General features: G+C 46.4%; 4 protein-coding genes across 5 annotated transcripts; 3 read left to right on the top strand and 1 right to left on the bottom strand.

The window, feature by feature from the left end:
• Nucleotides 1-236: 236 nt before the first annotated feature.
• Nucleotides 237-2,238, bottom strand: lsm7 (LSM7 homolog, U6 small nuclear RNA and mRNA degradation associated). The gene is made up of 4 exons (XM_048977002.1): nt 2,099-2,238; nt 1,810-1,900; nt 1,605-1,676; nt 237-761 (listed from the first exon to the last, which is right to left on the bottom strand). Exons 1-4 carry the CDS (start codon nt 2,102-2,104, stop codon nt 619-621), a joined length of 312 nt encoding a protein of 103 aa, XP_048832959.1. The 5' UTR covers nt 2,105-2,238; the 3' UTR covers nt 237-618.
• Nucleotides 2,239-2,511: 273 nt separating this feature from the next.
• sppl2 (signal peptide peptidase-like 2) lies at nt 2,512-12,595 on the top strand. 2 transcript variants are annotated; one of them, XR_007382574.1, is made up of 15 exons: nt 2,512-2,664; nt 3,462-3,578; nt 5,360-5,542; nt 6,034-6,123; nt 6,198-6,337; nt 7,165-7,307; nt 7,408-7,504; nt 7,605-7,721; nt 7,984-8,065; nt 8,632-8,706; nt 8,804-8,866; nt 9,611-9,710; nt 9,927-10,004; nt 10,242-10,477; nt 10,801-10,938. XR_007382574.1 is itself a non-coding variant. In XM_048977001.1 (15 exons), the coding sequence occupies exons 1-15, from the start codon at nt 2,602-2,604 to the stop codon at nt 10,984-10,986; spliced, it is 1,695 nt and encodes a 564-aa protein (XP_048832958.1). In that variant the 5' UTR covers nt 2,512-2,601; the 3' UTR covers nt 10,987-12,595. The 2 variants fall into 2 exon arrangements, 1 of the variants encoding a protein (XP_048832958.1); XM_048977001.1 differs by having other exon boundaries at nt 10,242-10,402; nt 10,801-12,595.
• A 149-nt stretch (nt 12,596-12,744) lies between these two features.
• tmprss9 (transmembrane serine protease 9) lies at nt 12,745-23,503 on the top strand. The gene is made up of 16 exons (XM_048977000.1): nt 12,745-13,395; nt 15,925-16,093; nt 16,226-16,353; nt 16,657-16,724; nt 16,892-17,067; nt 17,537-17,578; nt 17,664-17,777; nt 18,172-18,337; nt 18,432-18,706; nt 19,278-19,420; nt 21,069-21,324; nt 21,509-21,622; nt 21,772-21,940; nt 22,348-22,613; nt 22,942-23,078; nt 23,218-23,503. The coding sequence occupies exons 2-16, from the start codon at nt 15,952-15,954 to the stop codon at nt 23,377-23,379; spliced, it is 2,358 nt and encodes a 785-aa protein (XP_048832957.1). The 5' UTR covers nt 12,745-13,395; nt 15,925-15,951; the 3' UTR covers nt 23,380-23,503.
• Nucleotides 23,504-24,074: 571 nt separating this feature from the next.
• On the top strand, nt 24,075-25,471 carry timm13 (translocase of inner mitochondrial membrane 13 homolog (yeast)). Its single transcript, XM_048977486.1, has 3 exons — nt 24,075-24,323; nt 24,666-24,734; nt 24,848-25,471. The coding sequence occupies exons 1-3, from the start codon at nt 24,204-24,206 to the stop codon at nt 24,944-24,946; spliced, it is 288 nt and encodes a 95-aa protein (XP_048833443.1). The 5' UTR covers nt 24,075-24,203; the 3' UTR covers nt 24,947-25,471.

Genomic DNA, 25,471 nt, shown 5'->3' with positions numbered 1-25,471 from the left:
ATCTAGCCAAAGAGGCGGCGTATGATGCATATACAACATACAATTAACTGCATTCAGGCTAATGTTCAGCAGCAAAGCGTGTTCCTGCAGCCAAGGGAATAGCAGGCAGATTGTGTGGGTATGTGGAGGAAGCTAACGTCTAACGCTGTAAGAGAATACATTTACAACCCTAACCCACCACGAAATTACTCATTCTGTAGTCAGATTTTGCACAACAGAATGACACAAACACCAAGCAATTTATCAAATTTCTATTTGCACATTAAAAGAATGAGTACAAACTGAAGGGTACATTTTCCAGATAGCTGTGTGTCCAGAAAAAGTCACAACTCAAATCTCTCTGGATACAAGTGAAAACTCAAATGACGTCAGACAAATTTAAATCAAATTTTTCCATCGCAGTGCTAAATTAAAAAGTGTAAACCAACTGCTATGTACAATTGTTTCTCTCCATATTTTAGTGCAATACTATAACGCCACTAACAGCTTAAGCCTGGGTAAGTAACTGGCTATTTATGAGTAAACGTGAAAACACTCATTTGCCCGCGGCAGATGCAGGGAGGGCTCTGTGTGATTGCAGAAGGGAGAGAATGGAAGAAAATGTGACAGTGGACTCCACTAGCCATCCTGTTGCTGGATGAATGGGTTTGGAATTGCCTCCATGCCATCTTGGGGGCAAATGAGCACCACCGATGTCCCCCGACACACCACCAAGCCCAGCTGCCTGGTGTCCTCTGTTAGTTTGTACTGGTCATCGGGATCTGTGGGCAAAATTGGACAATATAAGGTTTTGCAGTGATGCAAAAGGTGCGCACACGTGTGTGGGGGGGTTCGCACATCAGGACAGGAAAAAACCATTTGATAGAGGGACCAGAGTCCTGCCTAAAACACAACATCCATCATCCTGGCTCACCATGTACAATTCTAAGCACATAAAACCAGTGAATGTTATATTAAAAACATGTTTTGTTTTTGCTCTTCGTACAGGCTGTTCTGCCCTTTTTCCCCACCCAACAAGCTGCCACCAAGTGCTACAGTGCCTGTGTAAGGTTTTTGCTACTCGAATGTTTAGCAGAAGCGGAGCTTTGTATGTTAAAACTAATATGGTTTATCTTAAACGTTAGTCGTATTCTGTTGATATTTGTGTTTATTACGCGCAAATCAAGGTGATCAGTGTAAAAAAAAAAACTGTTAAGAACATAAGAACTATACAAACGAGAGGTCATTCGGCCCATCAAGCTCGCCTGGGGAGAACTTAACTAATAGCTCAGTTGTTAAAATCTTATCTAGCTCTGATTTAAAGGAACCCAAGGATTCAGCTTGCACTACGTTATCAGGAAGACTATTCCAAGACTATTCTGTTGCTACACTGAAAATAATAGGCAGCAGTTTCTGGCACCATAAAAACGTTGGTAAAATCGATACCCCCCTTAAAGTATGGAAAAGTTATTTTGAGAGCATAAATCTTTATACAAACGTCCATTCAATACTATGGACATGATATTTTAGCAATACAGCAAAGGCCGACAGATAATTGAAAATGTTTGCTCCGGAAGCAAACTCTGGCAAGGCAGCAAAAATGGCAGAACAAAGGCGCTTCTTACCTCTCATGTACTCTATAGTGCCATCCAACACGAGATTCAGAAGAGGATCGAAACCTTTAAGCACTCCGCTTGCTGAAAAAGGGGCAGAATCGCACTAAACCACAAAATATCATTTCGTTTGTAATCTCCACGCTGAAACAACACAACAATGAATTGGCTCTCCGGCAAGCTCGTCCACGTATCGGTCGTTTGCGGCGAATATTACCCTCTCGCCCTCCTTGAAATTTCACACGGATGGTTTTATCGATGTACTTGGACAAGTCGAATATACTCTCCTTCTTCTTTTTCTCTTTATCCTGCAATTGCAGTTAACGCTTTGAATTGTGGAGCACGCATTGCACGCCGGTGTACAACCGCTTTATTTACATTTTTTTTTGCTGTTCGTGGTGTATTTTCATTGCACGCACCTTAGTTAACTTAAATATTAGCCCCCCAAATATACAAAACAGGCTTTTATTCATTGCAACCACAGTAGACGAAGGAATCGCACTCACCGCCATCTTTCAGCTTTGCTTGCAACCTGTGACCTCATAAGCTCCTCCTTTAGACTTTCTAACTTTGACCTCTTCGACTAATAGGGAGTTAACGTCTTAAAATATTTAATTTGCACCGCGACCACTGGGTTTATTGGAATTTTTAAAGTAAAGATTTATCTACATACTCGACAAATTTATGACATCGTATTTTGTATAATTGTAATTTTTTTATATGAAAAAATTATAAGCGTAAAACTTGGAATAGTCCAGAGAGCACGACGTATTTGATTGGCAGCCTGACAGCCAATGAAACTCCTCAAATATTCTGTTTGGATGAGAAGGAGGCTGGGGGCGGGAGAAAAAAAATTACTTGATTGATGTGGACGTTAACCATTTATTATGTACTTCTCCTGTAACTGGATTAAAATCGTCCAATGAAAAAAGCACTGCGGAAAGCAGGCTGGGAATGGCAAACAGCTGGGAGATTGTGAGTCTGAGTCTGTAGGGGGGAACGGCATTAAATGAAGGCAGGCATCATGAAAGACGTGATAGCTCTGTTTTTTGGAGCTTTGTTGGTGGAGCAGGTGAGGCGGTTAACTTATTGCCGGTTTTCGAAAGCTATACATATAGTTTCCGCTATATAAAACCAGTGGTTTCTGCGGTGTTCAATGTTTCCTAAGGGTGGAAGAAATATAAGGCCGATTGGGGGCGCTAACATGACAAACCAAAGGGCCTCGAAATACCCCAATCTTAAGAGCTACGTTGTTTCGATCGTATTTATTTTTCCTTTTTATATGCGATTTTCGCAGATTGACGTCTACAGTGATATTGTTTAGCTGCTACGTTAATGTAACGTACGGTTCGCTATTATATTTGGCCAGCAATATGTATATTTGCTGTCTTGGTAAGGTTACCATTTCATAAAGATGTGAATTTTCTTTTGCTCCGGTCAAATGATATGTATGATGTGAATTGGCCGCTACGTCTATTAATGTCGCAAGTAAGTGTTTAAAGGCTCGATAGGGAATAACATTAGGTCATGTAGAGTTGACCAGCTAGTCCCGTTATGGTAATGGGGAGAAGAATGAACTGTCCTTTATGGATTTAAGATCGTCAGGTGGCCACCCACAACCTCCGTGCGAATCAATGCCCCTTTCAGGAGACTCACAGTTAATAAATGGTCTCCAAGTGTAAGTGTCCATTACAGGGTGGCCATTCACAAAACGGAAATGTCTGCTATTAAAACTGTCGCGGGAGCGCAGACTACATCTCTTTTTATAAGTGCTGCATTGGCTGTGCACGTCCGGAGAGACGCCCCACGGTGTCAGATGTGTGTCACAGGCCTGCTGTTACTCTCTGTGTGTCCGTCCTGGTCCTGCAGGCTCTCGGGGAACATGGCATGGCTCATTTCAGTGACAAAGCCAAGAGTAAGGGTAAAGACTACTGCATCTTTTTCAACTCGCAGTGGGCCCGTCTACCTCAGGACCTCCACAAAGCTGTGAGTAAGCGTTCATATTGTGCAGTGCGTAATGATTTAAATGTTTTGAAACTTTCAGGAGATGTGAAAAAGTCTATTAATAATGTTTCTTTTTCTAGCTGTGTAGTGTTTGTGGGATAAGGTACCTTCTTTGTGTTTTCCCACAATTTTTCATACAAAGGATTGCTTTTCTGAGATTAAAGGGGGGAGCAGTGAGGCGAAATTAGATTGGTCTGGGTTGGGGGCCCAATATCATATGCTTTAATGGAGCCCGAAATCGCTAGTAGACCCCCCTGCTGAGATGACTAGAGTACTAAATTCCTCTTAGAAGTGCATGTGGTTGCTTATTTGAGTGAAAAGCAAGCAGTTTGACTGAGGGGATAATGAGATTTACAGAAACACAATTTTGCCTCTAAGAAGGAGGATGGACTGCTCTTAGCCACAAGACCAGGCTGATTTTGACACTGATCATAATGAGATGATGATGCATGAAACTGGAGGGCCAGTTTCAGGTCAGCGTATACGGTGTCTGGCTTTAATCGCTTCAGAGAAGGCTTTGTGTTTTGAGAAATTAAATCAGCTGTATTCCTGTCAGCGCTGGAGTCTAAGGGGCTTCTAGGTGAAAATGACAATGTGCTGCCTAAAACATTAGGGACAACATTGTGTCCTTTTCCGTCTTTGCATGCTCTTGTGTGTTAGTGCGCTGCTAGTGCCCATTTCCCACTGTGCTTGGTAATTCCCTGATATCCTTTACTCGGAGGACTTGTCGAGGTCTGAATTCGTGGTATCTGTCAGTCTGTGACTGATTACTGTCCTCATCAGCCGCTTTATCAACTGTGTTCTGGCTGCACAAATACTTGGCCTGATACTTGTTGGCCTGATACTTGTTGGCCTGATACTTGTTGGCCTGATACTTGTTGGCCTGATACTTGTTGGCCTGATACTTGTTGGCCTGATACTTGTTGGCCTGATACTTGTTGGGCTGAATCTGTATTGCTGGATATTTTAGGTAACCAGTATCTGTCATAGTAAATTTGTAAACAAATATTTTTCCTGTGTTCTGCAGTTCCCATATTCAGGTATCACTTTTGTGTCTCAGTCTGTTCACCCTGGCCAGTTCATCAGTGGACACAACTGGACACTAAGGACGTTTAGTACATCGGTTTGCCAAAATGGCTGTAGTTTGGTTGGACCTGGGGGCGGGGGGGGAGCCAACCTGGAAATGACGCCCCTCTCTAATACTTTTCACGCCTTGGCTACTGGTCCATGGATAAACAGTCCCTTGGTAATTCGGTTATAATGTCAAAAGGCAGTTCATCCCTGGACTGGGAGAACATGCAAGAAAACGTCAGATAACTCCAGGGCTGTTGACCCCTGGATCTTTCGGGTCGCATTGTCACCTTCTGAGCTTCCTGTTAATTCCCCTAAAATGTGTTTTGTATATTTGTGCCAATACGTGTCTTGCCTGCATTGTCTGTTTAAATCATACATGTAAGCCTATGAAAAATGTAATGACTGTTTTGTTAGGTGGTGATGACATGAGAGCCGGTGTTAATTGCAGGTCTGCCCCACAAACGTGGTTTATCAAAGTCTGAGAGCTTCAGTATCATAGACCTCTTGTCATAGATGTTATTAAAAAGCTTGCACAAAGCAGACATTTTGTGTAATACAGTCAAGTCTATTTCTGATCATCCAGGCAATTAATTCGGTGTCCCTCTGGGGCCAGTTTTAGGCTGATTGCTTTTCATAGGTTCCTTTGCCCGAGGATTTCTTTCATGTGACCCTGTCCGTTCATTCCTCAGTCCCGCCTGCAGATCCACGACCTGACGGCCTCCGTCCTGTGCTCGTCCTCTGAGGTGCCCGAAGGGGGCTTTACCAACCGCATACCCATGGTCCTACGGGGCAACTGCACCTTCTACGAGAAAGTGAGGCTGGCACAGATCAACGGCGCCAAGGGGCTGCTCATTGTCAGCAAGGACAGGCTGGTGAGGAAGCAGGTTTACGGGTATCCTGCTGTGCTGAAGCCGCCCACAGCTGACAGGCAGTGCCGTCATAAGTGAATGAAATATAACTGTACTGAGGATCGTCCCCCCAGCATGGCTGGGAGCTGCCTTCTGTGCCAAGTAGCATAAGGCTCAAGATAGGGAAGTACCCACTTCACACACTCACACATACTATAGGCCATTTAAAGATGTCAGTTCACCTCACTGCATGTCTTTGGATTGTGGGATGAAATTTACTCAACACGAGGAGAGCATGCAAACTCCACACACTGAGTTGGGGTGGGATTCAAGCCCCCAAACCCTGGAGGTATAAGACAAGTGATGTTTGCTTAGCCACCATGTTGCTAAGTTGAAAATATTTATAATATTTACGTCATGTGTATGCAGATCATAGTAGCAAAATGCTACACGCAATTGAAATATAATCAGGTCTGTGCTTTTATTCAGTCCCACTCTGCTCTGTCTGCTTGCAGACGCCACCTGCTGGAAATAAGACGCAGTACGAAGAAATCGACATCCCCGTGGCCCTGCTCAGCTACTCTGACATGTTGGACATCAGTAAGGTATGCCAGACGTGCCGCTGACCCTTGCGTCGGCCCCCGTGCGAAACCTGACAGCGTTTCCCCACTCGCCCTAGACTTTCGGCAAGGGGGGGCAGGTGGCCATGTATGCACCGAATGAGCCCGTCCTGGATTACAACATGGTGATCATCTTCATCATGGCTGTGGGGACGGTGGCTGTTGGCGGCTACTGGGCAGGCAGTCGAGACATCAAGAAGTAAGTGTGAAACTCCAACAGCCTCGTGGTTGCTATAGAAACACGGACTAGCGGCTGAGCAGTGTTACCCGGTGTTGGATATTTACTAATTTTAGAATTAAAATGTGCTGAAGCTTATTATGGAAAATCTATATTTACGCATTAGCCATAAGTCAACCAAATGTAATGTCACGGTAAAAGTACAGAACATTTTCCCCTCTCATAATTGTGTGAAGTCCATTTCCTGTATATGTGTGATGTATGGGATATGATGTTTTGCTGTAGGGTCGACGGATTGATTGAATACTTTAATGATTCTTCTTTAAAGTGACGCACTGCGTTTATCCTTGCATTTCTAGAAAGAGACGCTATGCAAAGTAATAATGTTTATACTAGCCAGTCATATATTAGGGAATTTTTACCGGCTTGGGAAGTGTATTGTGAAACGCGTTTCAACTAACCAGAGTTAACTTGATAGAGCCGCAGTAAGTAACCCTGATTGCCGCGATCAGCGTTAACTTTCCGAGTAGGATAAGCACCGTCATTTAACTTGGGGTTTGTTTGTGCACGGTGTCGGCATTGTAAACTAGCGAGGCGAGCTGAGAGCTGCCCTGACCTGCATGACCATGGCGGGCTGAGAGCTGCCCTGACCTGCATGACCATGGCGGGCTGAGAGCTGCCCTGACCTGCATGACCATGGCGGGCTGAGAGCTGCCCTGACCTGCATGACCATGGCGAGCTGAGAGCTGCCCTGACCTGCATGACCATGGCGAGCTGAGAGCTGCCCTGACCTACATGACCATGGCGAGCTGAGAGCTGCCCTGACCTGCATGACCTGACCCCCGCAGGCGCTACATGAAGCACAAGCGTGATGATGGCGCTGAGAAGCAGGACGAGGAGACCGTGGACGTGACGCCCATCATGATTTGCGTCTTCGTGGTCATGTGCTGCTCCATGCTCGTGCTGCTCTACTTCTTCTACGACCACCTGGGTAACGGGCAGCCCCCCCCCACACATTGTCCCACTGTTTTCATTCCGCTCACTTTTAGATGTGGAATTACAGGCTGACCCCCTCTCTTCCCACCCTCCAGTGTACATGATCATAGGGATATTCTGTCTGGCTGCCTCCATTGGCCTGTACAGCTGTTTGTGCCCACTGGTGCGCAGGATTCCTTTCGGGAAATGCAGGTGAGCCCACGGTCACCCACCCCCCCACCCCCCCCCCCCCCCCCCCCAAATTGGCACCTGCGCTTCCAGTGATACCAGCGTGACCCCTGCCCCCCCACAGGATCCCGGGGAACAGCCTGCCCTACTGCCACAAGAGGCCTCAAGTGCGCATGCTGCTGCTGGGGGCCTTCTGCGTGGGCGTGAGCTTCACCTGGGGATTTTTCCGGAACGAGGATCAGTGAGTATACATACAGCTAAAATAACATCATAAAATATTACATGTTTATTTTCCATGTTTATTTTTGCTTGCTAGCCTCTTGTGGTTACCCATATTGTTTTTAAATGACTGTTTTCTCCGTTAGTGTTTGGTTAGACACGGTTACTTGGTTATGAATTTTATTATCCCTTCTTGCTCTTGCTAACCCTCTTACTTGTACTGTACTTAATCTGTTGGTCTCCCCCCCCGCCCGCCCTGTGTAAACTGCTGCGCTCACTTGCAGATGGGCCTGGGTGCTACAGGACGCGCTGGGAATCGCATTCTGCCTTTACATGCTGAAGACAATCAGGCTGCCCACTTTTAAGGTATGTGTCGTCCTGTGTCCTGCGACTTTTCCTCTTGTCCCCCTCAAATCAAGTGAGCCTGTACTACCATACCATCTATATATAATCCACAGCATGCACTGTATGTATACATAAAATGTAGAGACTGAAAACAAGAAAAGTGCCACACATGAGGGAGAGGGGAAAATGAGAATAATAGCTGAGAATATACATACACTGACGCACAGCTAGGGGTACCAACACAACAGTGATGGCCAAATGAAGCTTCGTGAACCATTTGCTGTATTTTCTAACCACTTGATGGTGCTCTCTGTTCAAAAAAGGACAAAAAGCATGTTCCAAGGCAAACCAAGAGTGCCATCTAGTGGGGTCAATAAATACAGCAAATGGTTCACGAAGCTTCATTTGGCCATTACTACCGTACTTTATAACAGCGGTGACTTGCGATCTAATAAAAACGAGGGATGTGACAGCACAGCAGGTATGGATGTAGGACATGTTGTGTGGCTGGCTTCAGCCCCCCTTCCACGGTGCTGTGGGGACGGCAGGATGCCGCCACTAAGGCCCCTTCTCCCACCCTTCGACAGGCCTGCACCCTCCTGCTGGTGGTGCTGTTCGTCTACGACGTTTTCTTTGTGTTTATAACGCCACTCTTCACGAAGGTAACCTCAAACCGCTCCCCGCCCGCTGCATTTGCACCCAGTGGTTTGCTTTTGTGATTCAGGATTGGTTTCTTTTCTTTCCTCGCATGATGTTCAGAGTGGAGAAAGTATAATGGTCGAGGTGGCTGCAGGCCCCTCGGATTCATCTACGCATGAGAAAGTAAGTCCTTCCGGGGGGTTTGTGTGCTGGGCTGCCACACGTTCTCCTTAGCGCCAACCTGTTAGCCTCAGCTAGTCATGGCCAAATGAAGCCTCATTAACCGTTTGCTGTATTCCCTAACCCCACTAGATGGTGCTCTTGGCCTGCTTGGGGGCATGCTTTGAGCCCTTATCTGAGAGCACCATCTAGTGAGGTCAGAAAATGCATGAAATGATTCATGAAGCTCCATTTTGGCCGTCACTAGCGTGAACATAGCTGATTATCTGTATCAGGTGTGTTAAATTAAATTATGGCTGCATCCAAGCTCTGCAGGATGATAGATCTCCAGGGGGGTGCTCCAAGAAGCGCAGGATTTCTTGCTTACCCAGATAACTTGTCAAATTTAAGGAAGTGTGAGCTCGATGTAAGTGAACGAAGATGTCCATTTAGCCCCAGACTACCTTAAATCCAACAAGTTATCCGGCTAAGCAAGAAATCCTGTTTCATGGAGGAGGAGCAGGGTTGGTGACCTCTGGTGTAAACACAGTTTTACACACATTTGTTTATGTAATAATTCATAGTGTGTTTTACAATATATTGCCGCTCACTAAACTGTGTAATATAAAGTCACATGGTATGTGTATGACAGTTTCGCTGTAATGCACACATGTTTATGATGTTAGTGCATTGTGTAGCTGGGGATGCCTTCCTGGTTTGGGTTTTGTAGCTTTTTTTTTTTTTTTTTTTTGCGGTTTGATTGTGCAGCTCCCAATGGTGCTTAAGGTCCCCAGGCTGAACTTCTCCCCCTTAGCCCTGTGTGACCGACCCTTCTCCCTGCTGGGCTTTGGGGACATCTTAGTGCCAGGTAAAATCAACCGTGCACCGCATTGCCTTTCCTGTAATGCAAAACTTAGTTATAGAAGTGTGTTTTCTGCTTGTTTCCACATCAGTTTGTGTTATTTTTAATCCTCCGTGTTCGAGAGTGAGCGATGGATCAGTTAAGGCCATTCATCAGGAGTCGGACAGCATAGAAATTCACGTGTAGATGCTAACTCTTTGTTTTTCTGTGCTTTTCTGCAAGGCCTTCTGGTTGCCTATTGTCACAGGTTTGACATAGTGATGCACTCATCACAGATCTATTTCGTGGCCTGCACTATAGGTAAGTGAACCAGCAGCACTTGGGCAGAGTGGGAGAGTTTTCATTCTTCATTGCAGTACAAAGTAAATCATAATGATATAGTGCGGTGTATAGTTCGTACAGAAAAGTATACAGAAAAACGGTAATAAATTGATAGCGCCCATTGTTAAATGCTATTTCGTACTATGTGTATAATAGTAATTGTCAGCTGTGTTTTAACTTGGGTGCTTGATGCCTGTCTGCCATCATCTTCCCCAGCTTACGGAATCGGGCTGCTCATCACATTTGTGGCCCTGGCTCTGATGCAGATGGGCCAGCCTGCTCTCTTATACCTGGTGCCTTGCACACTCCTCACCAGCCTGACAGTGGCTCTGTGGCGCAAGGAATTGCACATGTTCTGGACAGGAAGTGGATTTGTGGTGAATAGCAGTTTGATATGAGTGGCTTCAGAAAAATGCTCTTGTTATTAAGACTGACAATAACTGAAATTTAAAGTTGAGTAAAACCCAACTCTCACAAAACACATTTAACTTGGTTTTTCTGGCCAGAAGTTTAGAGCCGTGTTTCTCAAAACAGTCCTTGGGGTTTCTTGAGGGCTGGTTTAAGAAACACCAGTTTAGAGAAATAGCATTCCCCTGTGAGCTGTTGATAGTTTGTGTTTCTCAGCTGGCCTTTTCAATAATAAATATACTGTTTTCATATTTAATTGTAACTGTTTTTATGTGCATGAGTCTCCTTGTGTCTCACTCATAGCCTTGCGTAGAGCTGAGATGCCGCTCGGCTGATGCGTGACTCTCGTTCCTGTTGCACTTCACAGAAAGACGTGCCCCAGCCTCCAATAGTGCTGGCACCTATCAACTGCACTCAGACCCCGGAGCAGCCCGTGGAAGAAACCCTGAGCAACTCTGAGCAGCACGGTGCTGAAGTGTCCAATCAGAGTGAAGACCCGCCTCCGCTGCAGGAGACCGCCCCTCCTACAGATGCGGCCGGCCAATCAGAATAAGGGACAGTGGCGTGGGATGCCAGTTTCTTGTTAATTTAATTATTTCCTATTCACAATGGATAAGCTGTTGTATACTGAAACAATATGAACTTACGTGGACTACAAATCATGAAGACTTCACATGTGGCATTAAGATAGGGAAGGGGGGGGACGCAGCGGCAGTTCCAGACGGAATAAAACTGTACTACAGGGAGGCTGCGAGGTCCGAGCTAAGGCCTGGAGAATTAAGTCACACGCAACAAGCACAACAAGCAGCAAACCTGCAGGCCGGGGCTCCGTACATCCTCACTGCATGCTGCCGTTTCAACCATGGTGGGAGTGGAAGCCTGGACGGCTCAAGGCCAAGGAGTGGACCCAGGGAGGCGTCCGTCGATCCAGCGGCAGGCTCTTGCCTTCTGCTCGCCCTCTCACTCAGAGCTGGCCGCTCCCACCATTTGTTTTATTACTAACCTTCACCCCCACAAAATTCCAATGCTCATACTAGAATCCAGTCAGCTTTGTTATGCAGAGAGGGACATGCAAGAATACCCTTTAAAAAAAGCACCGTCTTTTCCCCCAAAACTGGGATCTGAAAACCGGCTCGTCTCTGTCGTCAAGGCAGATTCAGTCCAGCTTCTTTCCTCTTTATTCGGCCGCGGTACCAGTGCATGCGAGTATTTTATGTCTTTGATAACGGCACTCAGTATAAGCTAGACCTGTATCTTATATTGATGACAGTCCAACATGCTTGTATTTAATCCCCTTTTTTAACGTCACTGAGACTATGCCCTCAGTTTTTGTATCAAGTTGCATATTGGCCTCGTGAGATTTCTTGGTTTTAAGCTGAACGTCTGTGTGAAACTGAAATAATAGAAACTGAGTACTGTATTTATGATGTGCTTTCACCGTTTGTTTCTTTTAGCGTTTAAAGTGCAGCAGTACGCACCAGTGCTGTGTGTCACCAAGCCAAAGGCAGCCGGTTTGTGTACAGAGAGTAGGAGTGTTACACATGCTACCTTTTTGTTTCATACTTATTTACACCAGATGTTACTTGAACATTTGTACATTGTGAATATGTAACATTTACTGTTCATATATAATACAAACTTGGCTACAGTCAGTGTCTTTATGCACATTTTGATGTGAAAGGATTATTTTACCAATATGCGTAAATATTCTTTAACACTGAGTGTCTCGCTATCACTTTTATAATTTGTTTTTATCATATTTCTGAATCTCGTGGCCCGGCGTCCTTCCACAGACCGGAAATGGTTTGTTCCTCGTCTTGTCGGTAATTCTCATGTTGTACACTAGGTGGCGGTTCCTCGGTTATGACATTTCAGTTGAATGGTGGAAGAGGGACTCGGTTTAATGCTGCTTGTAATATTTTTACCACAAACGTTATGATTTGCAGAATCTCCTTTTGTGCGATAGTACCATTTAGTTGGGAAAAAAGGGTCATAGATTTTTTCTTTCTGTAATCATTTGGGTTTGAGTGACTGTTTTATGAACACCCCTATCAGTGTAGTCTTATATAACAAAACAAATGGTATAACTAACTTGTGGACGGCAGCGGACCATGTGGTTTTATATACCTCAGCAGAGGACTACAATAAAGCAGTTTTACTTACTAGTGTGTTCGGTCTTTTGTAAATGTTGAATATTTAGAAATTTATTTCGAAAACCGGTGTTGACAAAGCGATGGCTGTTTAAAAAAACATCGTAGTTTTGATTCTGTCACCGAGCAGTCAGGCTTATAGTGGAATCCGTGTATCATTCGTTTTTCCATTCAAAATTAAAAAGAGGGTTTTTTCCCCCAATATTGGTTTCGAAAATCAAAACACGGAAAAATAGCGCTCACATTCCGTGTATATTTTGCCCATTCGATTTTCGTTTTGAAATAATTAAAAAAACAAAAACGACAAGTGAATTGTTTTTAATATAAAGTCCAAAGTCAAAATATCAGAAAACAAGCCATTTAAAAAAATTTCCTTTAAAATACGCACAATAAAAATTGTAGCTGACCAGTGTTTTGATTTTGGTTTTCGAAACCCTCTTTTTGGTTTTGAATGGAAAAACGAATGAACGAATCATTCACGGATTATAGTGTCTGTCTTGCACATCGGGAGGGGGGGGGCTCCGTTATTCCGTTTCAGTTTTTACGAAGGTCGCGTGGCAGTCGCTCACGTCACCGCCTTGACTGGCGCGGCCTGAACGTCCCTTGGATTGTGATCAGGCTTCGCTCGCCGGTTTCTGAATGTCAGTGTGATTCCACAGGAGGAGAGAATCGCTGATTGTGATCAGGCTTCGCTCGGCGGTGTCTGAATGTCAGTGTGATTCCACAGGAAGAGAGAATCGCTGATTGTGATCTTCAGGCTTCGCTTGGCTGCGGCTGCGGGGCTTCATGGCTCCCCGCGGACTCACAAAGAGGTGCTTGTGCTTCTGCCTGCACCTCTATGGAATCCCATGGGGCGGCCTTATATTTTATAAAACACTTTTGTTAGTTAGACTCAATAACCTCCTTAATCCCCAGCGCCCAATACAGGTGCTTATCAGGGTTTATATTTTTGTGAATGACCAAGTAACTGAAAATCGCAAGATCTGAAATCGTCTGTATCTAAAGTCAGTTTGAGCGGTGCCGGTGTTCATAAACGTGGGCAATTTGCCGGTTATTGAATCAACTAAATACATTCTATTTATTAGGCCAAATAATAACGATTATCATAATAGGCTATTATTAATGTCCTTATTAATACAATGTTATGATTTGATATACATCAGAATATTAGATCAGACACGTTCACATACAGCCTTAGACGTTTACAGAGATAGGTTATGACATTTTTATATTGTTTCTGTTCTGTAGCATTTGTAATGTCAGAATGGAGCAGAACATAACACAGTATTGCGATGCGAGGTGTGAATTTTCTGCTGAATTTTCCTGTTTCCAATAAAAATATTTGTGAGTTTTATTAATCCGAAACCTGTAAGATTATTTTAAAAGTTCTCACCGTGGAAGGATATTAAATAACTGAAACTTGATTAATGTGGGCATTTTTGTTGCTGTAGAAAGACTGGAATCCCCTTAAATGACGTAAAGAGATCTGGGTAGAGAGCCTGTGAGTCTGTGGGCTTCGCCCCAAGCGTTAATGACAAACATGACTGCTGCTATGTTCGGAAAGAAATTATGTTTTATACTCCACTGTATTATTCTTTTGCTCAACTTGTAATTAAAAAGGAAATGTCAATGTTGCACTCGTTTGTAAGAGCTGGGTCATGGCGTAGTAGCAGGCGCTGATGGGGACAGTGGATTTTGAACGTCACTTTACCGAAGAAAACAGGTGTAACACCAAATTCTGTGTGAAAACACTAGTTTACGTTGTTTTGTATTAACGAAAATTGTGATCTTGAGACCGTACGTGTGCACAGTCGCCCCTATTGTAAATAACTAGGAGTTTGCTTACTTTGCGGTTACAATAATTAACACTTCTGTCGTGTCACATTTCAATCGACATATAAATCTTAGGGTGCAGAAGCTCGAGGCGCACGCGGCCACCTGCTGCGCTGCGCACGTCCGCGCGCCTTTTCGTTTGTCATTCAGACTTCATAACGTTATGTTTTAAAGCATCTCATTTACGTGCCACATGAAATTAAGCTCTTCGTCCGCAATCGTCTTATTTTTTGTTTGTTTTCTTTAAAAAACGAGAAAATGCTGAGTTTGCAACGCGATACGGTGGGAGGGGAGGCTCGCGGGATTCCTGAGGGCGGTGAGCAGGATACCTGCCCGTCTTTGTTACCTAGGCGCCCATCTTCTGGTCAGGCACATAATAGTGGTCTTGATAGTTTCTTTGCCGAGTTCAGCTGGTCTGTCCCGAAACCTTTCTCGCTGAAAGAATACTTTGCACTTCAGTGACACGCCTGAAAAAGACGCTGAAACAGGTAAGTCTTCTTACTTATAAAATCTCTGAATATGTTCAGCCACTTCAGAGATATGTTAATAACTTTACCTTTGCCGTTTTCTGTTCAAGTACATATTTGTGAAGCCCGTATTACCAGATTTTTATAGTTAATAAGGATGAAGTAGTCGGAATATGTTTTGGTATCAAAATAGGCCTGCCTCGTATTAACTGGGTTAGTATTACTGAAATATGTATAGAAATACTGTGTACGGTCAAAAAGAATAAGAGGTTCATCGTTTTCGTGGCTTGGAGGCCGCATTGCAGTGTAATTGATTGTATTTCGGCATTTCAGGCTAAATTAAGGAAGGTGACGCATTTTTGATGCGTATTCTCTGCTGTCCAGCAGTTTCTATGTCTTTCCACCTACACCGAACATGGACATATTGGAGATGAATCTTACAACAATCAATCTGCCTTGGGTGTCCTGTCAGTGTCTAATTTTGACTTTACAAATAAGAGAATAACAGCAAAAGAAAATCCAACGGATTTCTTTATTTTCCCACGTATTATATAGTTAATGACTTTTGGAGGTTTGAGTATGACTACCAATATAACTTATAATTGAACATAATTAGATGCCCACCAAAACAAATTTAAATAATTTAATATAAGGTGAAAAACGCTATTTATTTTGATGATTTTGCAGTTCATGTAATCTTTTCGGCTAGGTTTGCCAAAATAGTTTAGCTTACCATCTGATTTTAGAATGCTATTTAATAACTTTAACTCCGTATTCTCTGATGTGCCACATCAACCGCCCGGGGTGAAGGGGGTCAGTGTCTTCAAATTGTCTACTGTTCTCTTTGGGTTTTCACTCGATACGTCGCTCTGCTGCGACACCTACTGTAAGACATGAGTAAGTGGGCCTTGTGAGTTCAGGAATGCCCAACAAAAATCGGGTCAAGAGTAATTCTAGCCTGGGAAGTAAAATTAGGATAAGTAAATCTGCAGTCGTTTGATGCTTTGAGGAAACAGTTTTGGGTATTTATTTCTGTTTTAGACCAGTGTTCCCAGTTCCCGTGCTGCAATGGAGATGAAGCAGTATCTGGAGAAGTCAAAGCTGGCAGAAAGTCTTCCAGCTTGTTCCATGTCGCTCCGCTGTAGGGTCACTGCCCTGGCATTCTTTGTGATCTGCCTCATCACCGGGGTCTTTGCTGGGATGATGATCGGTAATGAAAAGGATTCTGCACCAAGCTGCTTCAGCTAATTTCTTGAATGAAACCGACTTAGTTATGAAACGTTGCTCGTTCTTGCTGGCAGCATCTGTGATCCTGCAGCATTTTTCCCCCCCTAATTTTCAGCATACCTGAAGCAGGAGGAATATTACTTCATGGAGACCATGGAGCTGAAAGGTCTCCAGTATGATCCCAGTTTGCAAGATGAGGCAGCCACAGTGTCCATAGTGCTCTCCGCCACTCTGAAGACCAAGGTTGGATCACCCTGGAGTCTGGGCTTGTCTCGTTTCTCTTAGAGAGATCACTGCATGTTTATCAAGGCTTAGACTTAACTTCCAGAGAAACGGTCCATCCGTGATTCTAACGCATGGACATGAATTCCAAGGGGGCCAATGCAACCCCCCTATAGTCATGGTCTCCCCCTAAGTCGGTGGAGACCTCAACCCCCCAATCTCCAAGCCAAAGTTACGCCCTTTTTCTTATTGCTAATTCTAGTCAGGATTACAAGCTTTTACTGTAATTTTTAACCAAAAATGTTTTATTTGATCCATTTACAGATAAGGAAGGTCTTCCTCACGTCATCAGTAGCCAATCGTTTTGTGGACAGTAATGTTGTAACCTATGGGTAAGTCAATGCACTTCGTGTTGATTTTATCATAAACAGTTATGAACCAAACTCAAGGGATGGCTGCATGTCAAAGGAGTTTCCCTCCTCCGGTATGAATTCTTGTTGTGATTGTTTTTTTTTTTTTAACACAATACTGTAGATAAGTCCTGTCTCTTCTCATCCAGGAGCGTGAATAACAGCGTGTTGGCGACCATGAGACTGACTTTCAGAATGTCCAAAGTTGGAAAATACTCTGATGAAATAATTCAAGACATCATGAGGGTGGGCCTGGATGCCTCGTTCAGTGGCCGGCCGCTGGTGATTCCGCAGTATGGGGAAATCAGCACCATCATTTTGCATGGTACTATTTAAGTCTGCAGTGAGCAGGATCAGGTTGTGGGTACAGGGCTGCCAGTGAGGACGGGCTGTGGGTACAGGGCTGCCAGTGAGGATGGGCTGTGGGCACAGGGCTGCCAGTGAGGACGGGCTGTGGGTACAGGGCTGCCAGTGAGGATGGGCTGTAGGCACAGGGCTGCCAGTGAGGACGGGCTGAGGGTACAGGGCTGCCAGTGAGGACGGGCTGAGGGTACAGGGCTGCCAGTGAGGACGGGCTGAGGGTACAGGGCTGCCAGTGAGGATGGACTGTGGGCACAGGGCTGCCAGTGAGGACGGACTGTGGGCACAGGGCTGCCAGTGGTTACAGGGTTTGTACTGAGCAGGTTTGACCTATAAGGTGGTTGGAGTCTTAACCTTCCATGTAATTTATCATTTACCATTGTGCTTGTTTGTCTTGTTTTGATTATAAACATGGTCCTTTTCAATTTCCTCAGGAGCCAGTGGGAAGTCCTTCTATAATACTGGAGGTAGTAGAGGTGAGATGGGCCAGTCGCCGCTCTCCTTGACAGCAAGTTGGTCTCTATAGACCTTGTGCCTCAGCCTCTGGCTCTGTCTCTTCAGGCAGTTGTCCTGTCAACACCTTCACTTGTGACAACGGGCAGTGCATCAGCAGAGCCAATCCCGAGTGCGACTTCGTTGCAGACTGCGCAGACGGTTCTGATGAAGCCCACTGCTGTGAGTATCTTTGCCTGGAGGTGACATTCCCTCCCCATCTCATACCTCCTTCACAGGGTTATTAACCGTCCCCACAATGTGATACAAACCTGTTATTTTGACGGCATGGGCATAAATTACGAGGGGTTGTAACCCTCCCAATAATCAAAACTGCCTAATACAACCGCCCAGTAATCATGTCTCCCTCTAAATGAGCGGAGACCTCAACCCTCCTGTGTTCAAACCAGTTACACCTTTGTCGCAGTTGGGATTAGGGTTATGGCCAGTGTGTGTGTGTGTGTGTGTGTGTGTGTTTGTGCCTCAAAGGATACCAAGATGGGATATGAGAACAGAAACCTTCCAGTGTACCTGCACTCATTCTTGTACAAACAGTAAGTGTAATTTCCCTCCTCAGCGTGTGGCACTCGTCCCGCCATGAGCAGCCGGGTGGTGGGTGGTGTGGATGCCCGCCGCGGGGAGCTGCCCTGGCAGGTCAGCCTGAGGCTGCAAGCTCAGCACACCTGCGGGGCCTCCATCATTAGCGAGAAGTGGCTCATCACTGCGGCCCACTGCTTCGAGAGGTAGGCGTCTGCGAGCGCCTCCAATGCCGCATCTCCACTAGTTCTGGCTCTGTGACCGTCATCACTGCCCTGTTGTCGTCCCCTCGTGCTGCAGAGATAAAGACCCACGATCCTGGACAGCCCTGGTGGGGGCCACCTTGATAAGCGGGCAGGAGCCAGAGTCCAGAGTGGTCAACATCTCGTCCATCATCGTGTCTCCGGACTTCGACCCCAGCACCATCAACAACGACGTCACGGTGCTGGAGTTGGAGTCGCCGCTCACCTTCAGCCCTTACGTCCAGCCCATCTGCCTGCCGTCTCCCGCCCACGTCTTCAGCCCCGGCCAGGAGTGCATGGTCTCGGGTTGGGGGGCGCTGCACGAGTTCAGTTGTGAGTGTCCTCAAGATGGTGCCAGGCTCCGCCACCTGGCATCTGCAGGGCACGACTGTGTGATGCTTCCCAAAAACTAACCAGGGGGGCGTTTCCCAAATGTTCAGTTGCATGGTTGTAACTATGTAGGTTGCTAATGTAGCGCCGCACTGCTGCCCACTGCTTAAGTAGCTATATGGACCGTTGCCTGCCTGCTCTCCTCACTTTGCATGCCTGCTAGAGTTTTGTCACATTTTATTTATTTAGCAGTTGCTAACATAGTTAGCAGCTGTGCTTTTGGGAGACGACCCCATGGACAACAATTAAATTAGAAATGAATGAGCTGAACGTCAGTGAATAACTTGGCCAAGGAGTTACAGGAGTTATAACCACTCTGAGTGCAGAGTGCTGCTGCAGATAACACTGTCAAGTTACACTATAGTGCGGGATAAATTCACTAAGGGCCTGTTTTTCCCCTACCCCCCTGCCCCCCTGCACCGGCATATGCTACAGGTCTGTGTTGGAAATGTTTAACTTGCTTGTTGGCTTCGTACTGGCCTTAGCTCTGTCTTCACTGCATGCCTGCGTACAGTTGAGCTGCCCTCCACCCTTCAGAAAGCTGTGGTCAAGATCATCGACTCCAGAGTGTGCAACAGTTTGTCTGTCTACAAGGGGGCCGTCACTAGCAACATGATGTGTGCTGGCTTCCTGCAGGGCAAGGTGGACTCCTGTCAGGTGACTCCCTCTAAATGCTGACTCTCAAATGTCTGTTTATACAGAATCAGAGTATTTGTGGCCCCATCACAGTAATGTGGTGTGATTTTTTTTATTTTTATTTTTATTTTTTCCCCATTGGCTGAAATCAGGACAGTTTAAAACCCTTTTAATCACAAACTGGTGTTTTAGGGTTAATAAAAAAGGAAGTGCTAGACAAATCAATATACCTCTGAGAAATCCCTAAACATATAGCAAAGATTTATATTTACATAGTAAATATTATTGTATAGATCGCCTTTGATGAGTATACCCAGCCACTGTTATGCATTATAGTTCAGTACTTGTTTTCGGTGGAAGCATCTTGCTGCTGCAGAAAAACTGAATTCATTGAATCTCTAGCCAGATGCTGTGCCTCGTCCTTCGCACGTAGCCCTGCGGTATTCCTGTGTTCTCGCTGTGCCTCGTCCTTCGTGCTGTGCCTTGTCCTTCGCGCTGTGCCTCGTCCTTCGCGCTGTGCCTCGTCCTTCGCATGTAGCCCTGCGGTATTCCTGTGCTCGTGCTGTGCCTTGTTCTTCGTGCTGTGCCTCGTCCTTCGCGATGTGCCTCGTCCTTCGCGCTGTGCCTCGTCCTTCACGCTGTGCCTCGTCCTTTGCGTGTAACCCTGCGGTATTCCTGTGCTCGCGCTGTGCCTCGTCCTTCGCGCTGTGCCTCGTCCTTCGCGCTGTGCCTCGTCCTTCGCGTGTAACCCTGCGGTATTCCTGTGCTCGCGCTGTGCCTCGTCCTTCGCGCTGTGCCTCGTCCTTCGCGTGTAACCCTGCGGTATTCCTGTGCTCGCGCTGTGCCTCGTCCTTCGCGCTGTGCCTCGTCCTTCGCGCTGTGCCTCGTCCTTCGCGTGTAACCCTGCGGTATTCCTGTGCTCGCGCTGTGCCTCGTCCTTCGCGCTGTGCCTCGTCCTTCGCGCTGTGCCTCGTCCTTCGCGTGTAACCCTGCGGTATTCCTGTGCTCGCGCTGTGCCTCGTCCTTCGCGCTGTGCCTCATCCTTCGCGCTGTGCCTCGTCCTTCGCGTGTAACCCTGCAGTATTCCTGTGCTCGCGCTGTGCCTCGTCCTTCTCGCTGTGCCTTGTTCTTCTCGCTGTGCTTCGTCCTTTGCGCTGTGCCTCGTCCTTTGCGCTGTGCCTCGTCCTTCGCGCTGTGCCTCGTCCTTCGCGCTGTGCCTCGTCCTTTGCGTGTAACCCTGCGGTATTCCTGTGCTCGCGCTGTGCCTCGTCCTTCGCGCTGCGCCTCATCCTTCGCGCTGTGCCTCGTCCTTCGCGTGTAACCCTGCGGTATTCCTGTGCTCGCGCTGTGCCTCGTCCTTCGCGCTGTGCCTCGTCCTTCGCGCTGTGCCTCGTCCTTCGCGTGTAACCCTGCGGTATTCCTGTGCTCGCGCTGTGCCTCGTCCTTCTCGCTGTGCCTCGTTCTTCTCGCTGTGCCTCGTCCTTTGCGCTGTGCCTCGTCCTTTGCGCTGTGCCTCGTCCTTCGCGCTGTGCCTCGTCCTTTGCGCTGTGCCTCCTCCTTTGCGCTGTGCCTCGTCCTTCGCGCTGTGCCTCGTCCTTCACGTGTAAGCCTGCGGTATTCCTGCGCTCGCGCTATGCCTGAGCCGTGTATCTGTTTGCCTGTGCCGCAGGGAGACTCCGGCGGGCCCCTGGTGTGTGAGGAGGCCCCTGGGCGTTTCTTCTTGGCGGGGGTGGTGAGCTGGGGAGTGGGCTGTGCCATGATGAACAAGCCCGGGGTGTATTCCCGCATCACCAGGCTGCGTAACTGGATCCTCAGGCAGACGGCCTCCGGCCTGCCCCCAGCGATCCCGGCCGTGGCCGCTGCACCCATGATAACCGCCACGGTCAGCCAGCCTACTAGGCCTCCCACAGCACCTCCTGTACCCGGTAACAGCTCGATCATCCACAAAGCCAAGGCACTCCACCAATATTCACTTGTGAAATGGTTAACTCCTGAGTTTTTTTTATTTTGATTTTTCAGAGGTCGAATAAGAGAATGTACTTAATTTTATTCTCTACTGGCAATGGGAAAGGCACCTAAAAGGAATTGATGAAGATGTCTGTCTTATAGCTGTAAACTGCAGTGGTAACTTCAAATGTGCCGCGGATGTGTGCACCAGCAAGGTCAACCCTGAGTGCGATGGAGTCACAGACTGCCCCAACAAAGCCGATGAGATGAATTGCGGTGAGTATGTCCCTCGGGCATTTCCCCCTCAACTTGAATTCCTGACTCAACTGCGCCCCCGCCAGGCAGATGAAAGGTACCGCAGTTCACTATTAGACAGGTGGTTGAGTGTCTGTCACGCAAGGTGCCCTGTGCCCGGGCTCATGCAGACTGTGGCAGCCGACCATCTGTGGGCCCCCAGAGGATTGTGGGTGGATTGACGGCACGGAGCGGCGAGTTCCCATGGATGGGCAGCCTGCAGCATCAGCGCTCCCACCGCTGTGGAGCTACACTCATACACTGCAAGTGGCTCCTCACTGCTGCCCACTGCTTCAATAGGTACATAGGCCACTGCCGGCCCGTTCTCTTCACTCTGCACCTCAGCTGGGGTTTTTCACATTTGACTTACTTAGCAGACTCTATTATCCAAAGCAATGTGCGTTTTTTTAGAAAGCAGGGTTGGCCAGTCCTCTGTAGAAATTGGGGGGATTAAGGACCTTGCTCAGGGGCCCAACAGTGACATCACTTTGCAGAATCGGGGATTTGAACCTGCAACATTCTGAACACAGGATCAGATCTGATCACCTACCACTTAATTGCCATACACATCTGAGAGCATCACATGCCTCCAGAGTTACACCAGAGTTGTGCTTGTTCATTTCCTGTGTGCTCCTGGTCATTAGACACCGGGCCTCCAGGGGGCGTTTTTGAGTCACACAGTAACATCCTCCACATTAAACACGCAGCAACCAGAGCCCTGCCGGATGGACAGTCAGTCTGGGCTCAGTGGCCCGCTCGGGGATAGGGGCGCTGGTCATACCTCTCCAGAAGATCATCCTGCACCCAAACTACAACAGCAGCAACATGAACTTCGACGTGGCTCTGCTGGAGCTGACGGTCCCGGCCCCGAAGTCCTACACCATCCAGTCCATCTGCCTGCCCTCCCCCGTGCACAAATTTCAGAAGACTGACGAGTGCTACATTGGGGGCTGGGGCTCCCTCAGGGAGGGAGGTGAGTTCGGAAACTGTTTTCAAACATGCAGCTGGAGGCAGAAAGGATCTACATGTCTGCAAATGCAGAAATAGAGTGGTATCTTAAATTTTTCTGTGGCTGTGTGTGTGTGTGCGTGTATATACATAGACCTGTGTGTTTTTACGAAATACTAATCTGAAATTTTGAACAAAACAATCCGTACATGTGGGATGGAGGTAAACAGCTGGAAATTCTGCGTGCCCTTTTCATATGGCTCAGCGTCCTGCCGTCATTTAGATCATGGATCGGTCGAAATGCAGTGGGAATCTGACGCTGTGAGCGGCTCTCCTCTCTCTGGGTCCCTTAGGATCGCTGACCACCCTCTTGCAGAAGGCTCAGGTGGGAGTCATCGAGCAGCCCGACTGCCAGCAGGTGTATGGACGAGGCCTCACGCCAAACATGATGTGTGCAGGTTTCATGGAAGGTGGCAGCGACACATGCATGGTGAGCAGAGTGCATGGTGAGCAGAGTGCTGGCATTATTTATTACTGTTCCTGTGGGCTGCAGGTTATTTGGCCATAAAATGAGTCCTCTGGTCCTTTTTGGCTAAGGTGGTCCTGACTCTGCTCCCGCTCTGCTGCAGGGAGACTCTGGGGGCCCCCTGGCGTGCCGGGAACATTCGGGCCGATGGTTCATCGCTGGGGTGACAAGTTGGGGTCACGGCTGTGGCCGAATTGGCTTCCCTGGAGTTTACGTTCGGGTCACCGCCATCAGAGAGTGGTTATCCCGGCGATTGCCTTTTTAAGGTTCATTCATGAAGGAGGCAACATTAATCCCATATTCTGTTTCAGCCCTGAGCTTTGTTTGCTATTTTATCTCACCATTTGAGCTTCTTTGTTGTTTTTGTTTATCAGAATATTAAGTGAATATCACACACACAACATTTAGGCTGTTGAAGGTTTATGGACAAAACAACGCAATGAACTTTCTGTTACAATATTTGTATTTATTTTGATATTTATTGCATCTAAATGTTTAAAGTAGCAGAATTGTCTTTTTTTTTTGCTGCAAATACAAAATTAACTGCTATTATTCAGATATTTGTAACTACTTCACCAGTGTGCTGGAGTATTTGTGTCGGTTCTACAGGATTCTAGCCAAACAACCTGCCTGTGCATTTGCCTAAGGATGCAACGGTGATTTTTCTGATTGATGAAATACTAAATACGAATTTCTGTCAGGTCTGTACTAATGGAAACACAATATCCTCGGTATATTTTGTGGGAATGCCAAATAAAACTGCCTTCTATGGTTCAGAAGTCATGGGAACACGTCAGCATGCTACACAGCTAATAATGACTAGCCCTTCTATAACCTACTGATTCTGTGTACTTTAATAATCGAACGCACCATAATCAACGTTCAAAGGAAACTACAAGCGCGTGTCCGTTTCTCCGAATGAACAGCTTACATGTCCCAAGCTGCCTTTCGTCCGGAAGTTGCGCAAAAACAATATCCGGCGCTTCTCAAGGGCATCGAGCGGCTTCTTGGTTTTGCGGCGCTCACGTGTTGCTGTAAGATCGGTGGTTTGAGCAGCATATTTGGCCTTGGTGGAACCCAGTTGGGAAAATGGATGGTTTTGGTTCTGATTTCTCATCAAGCGCCGGGTCAGGTAAAATGGATACGGAGCACATAATGGAGCAAGTGAAGGTGCAGATTGCGATGGCAAACGCGCAGGAGCTCCTACAGGCAAGTACGATCAACTTTCTGGACCCTAGTTCTGGATTAATTGCAGAATTATGGCAAGTGATCGTAAACCCAGTAATGCTATGAGTGAGATGTGCATGTTTGTAGTTATAACTCCCAAGAATAACTACCATCTTTTTTCTGACTAGTTATCCATTGACCTCTCTTCTGATGCCACTTCGCTTTTCATGTGTATCCGAGCTGCATTATTACTAGCCGTTGGTAGGATACCTCAGTTATATTATTAGGTGGACAAACTGAATTGGAACTGAACTTCCGACACAATTAATCTCAGAGAGAGATTGACATAAATCCTAATGTAACACTGAGTATCTTATGTTTCAGAGACTGACAGACAAATGCTTTCGGAAGTGTATCGACAAACCTGGGGGGACGCTGGACAACTCTGAGCAGGTACGGTATGTCTTACACCTACCACTGTAATAATAATAAAATCTAATGCTAAAAACTTTGGAATCTAGTTCGCGATCAGCGTTAAATTTGTATCGTCACTATTGCATTTGCAGAAATGCTTAGCCATGTGCATGGATCGGTACTTGGACGTACGGAATACCGTGTCCAAGACCTACAGTTCCAGACTGCAGAAGGAACGGGCTCGCATCTGAAGAGCGCCGTCCTCCACCTCCATGCTTCCCCGTTTCACTCCACAGATGATGGGTGATCGGCGCAGTGGCACACAGACCTTTACAGCCCTATATTGGACATTTATCCCCCATTTGTGATGAAGATTACTCTTATCTTTTGTTTCATCTCCTGGAACAGAGGAGGATAAGTATTGAAATTAAAGCAGCGGGAAAGGTTTTGGTAGTGTAGAGTATTCCTTAAACTTGCGTAACCTGTCCCCCAATGAAGAATGCCAACATCAGCATGTGTGCTCAGCAAATCTAGTTTTAATCAAAGGGGGTTCATATTTAATGTTATATTAAATATCAGGGTGCTGATTAAAAACAAGAATTTGTCAACAAAATATGGTTCATGACCTTTCTGTGGCAATGCTGGACATTTTTCCATGTTATTTATGGAAGATGATTAAAACATAACCTCAGGAAGAGATTCAAATGGAATGCCTGTGATTTTTCTATGTGCTAAATTTATTTAAATAAAAGTTTTAGCCAATATTGGAACAGTAA

This window comes from Brienomyrus brachyistius, chromosome 15 (genome assembly GCF_023856365.1).
Source record: "Brienomyrus brachyistius isolate T26 chromosome 15, BBRACH_0.4, whole genome shotgun sequence".
Taxonomy (NCBI): Eukaryota; Metazoa; Chordata; class Actinopteri; order Osteoglossiformes; family Mormyridae; genus Brienomyrus; species Brienomyrus brachyistius.
The sequence above is the reverse complement of the archived record's forward strand: the minus strand, read 5'-3'. Positions and strand labels throughout refer to the sequence as shown.

What these genes read in the sequence shown, in the direction of transcription:
- lsm7 (XM_048977002.1), bottom strand. An exon ending in ATTTCAAGGAGGGCGAGAGG is followed by an intron (nt 1,677 to 1,809) that starts GTAATATTCGCC and finishes CCCCTTTTTCAG; the next exon opens with CAAGCGGAGTGCTTAAAGGT. An exon ending in CACTATAGAGTACATGAGAG is followed by an intron (nt 762 to 1,604) that starts GTAAGAAGCGCC and finishes TTTTGCCCACAG; the next exon opens with ATCCCGATGACCAGTACAAA.
- sppl2 (XM_048977001.1), top strand. Translation starts at nt 2,602, where the DNA reads ATGAAGGCAGGCATCATGAAAGACGTGATAGCTCTGTTTTTTGGAGCT. An exon ending in CTTCTTCTACGACCACCTGG is followed by an intron (nt 7,308 to 7,407) that starts GTAACGGGCAGC and finishes CCCACCCTCCAG; the next exon opens with TGTACATGATCATAGGGATA. An exon ending in GGACAGGAAGTGGATTTGTG is followed by an intron (nt 10,403 to 10,800) that starts GTGAATAGCAGT and finishes TGCACTTCACAG; the next exon opens with AAAGACGTGCCCCAGCCTCC.
- tmprss9 (XM_048977000.1), top strand. Translation starts at nt 15,952, where the DNA reads ATGGAGATGAAGCAGTATCTGGAGAAGTCAAAGCTGGCAGAAAGTCTT. An exon ending in CCGCCACTCTGAAGACCAAG is followed by an intron (nt 16,354 to 16,656) that starts GTTGGATCACCC and finishes ATCCATTTACAG; the next exon opens with ATAAGGAAGGTCTTCCTCAC. An exon ending in GGGCTCCCTCAGGGAGGGAG is followed by an intron (nt 22,614 to 22,941) that starts GTGAGTTCGGAA and finishes TGGGTCCCTTAG; the next exon opens with GATCGCTGACCACCCTCTTG.
- timm13 (XM_048977486.1), top strand. Translation starts at nt 24,204, where the DNA reads ATGGATGGTTTTGGTTCTGATTTCTCATCAAGCGCCGGGTCAGGTAAA. An exon ending in ACGCGCAGGAGCTCCTACAG is followed by an intron (nt 24,324 to 24,665) that starts GCAAGTACGATC and finishes CTTATGTTTCAG; the next exon opens with AGACTGACAGACAAATGCTT. An exon ending in CGCTGGACAACTCTGAGCAG is followed by an intron (nt 24,735 to 24,847) that starts GTACGGTATGTC and finishes TTGCATTTGCAG; the next exon opens with AAATGCTTAGCCATGTGCAT.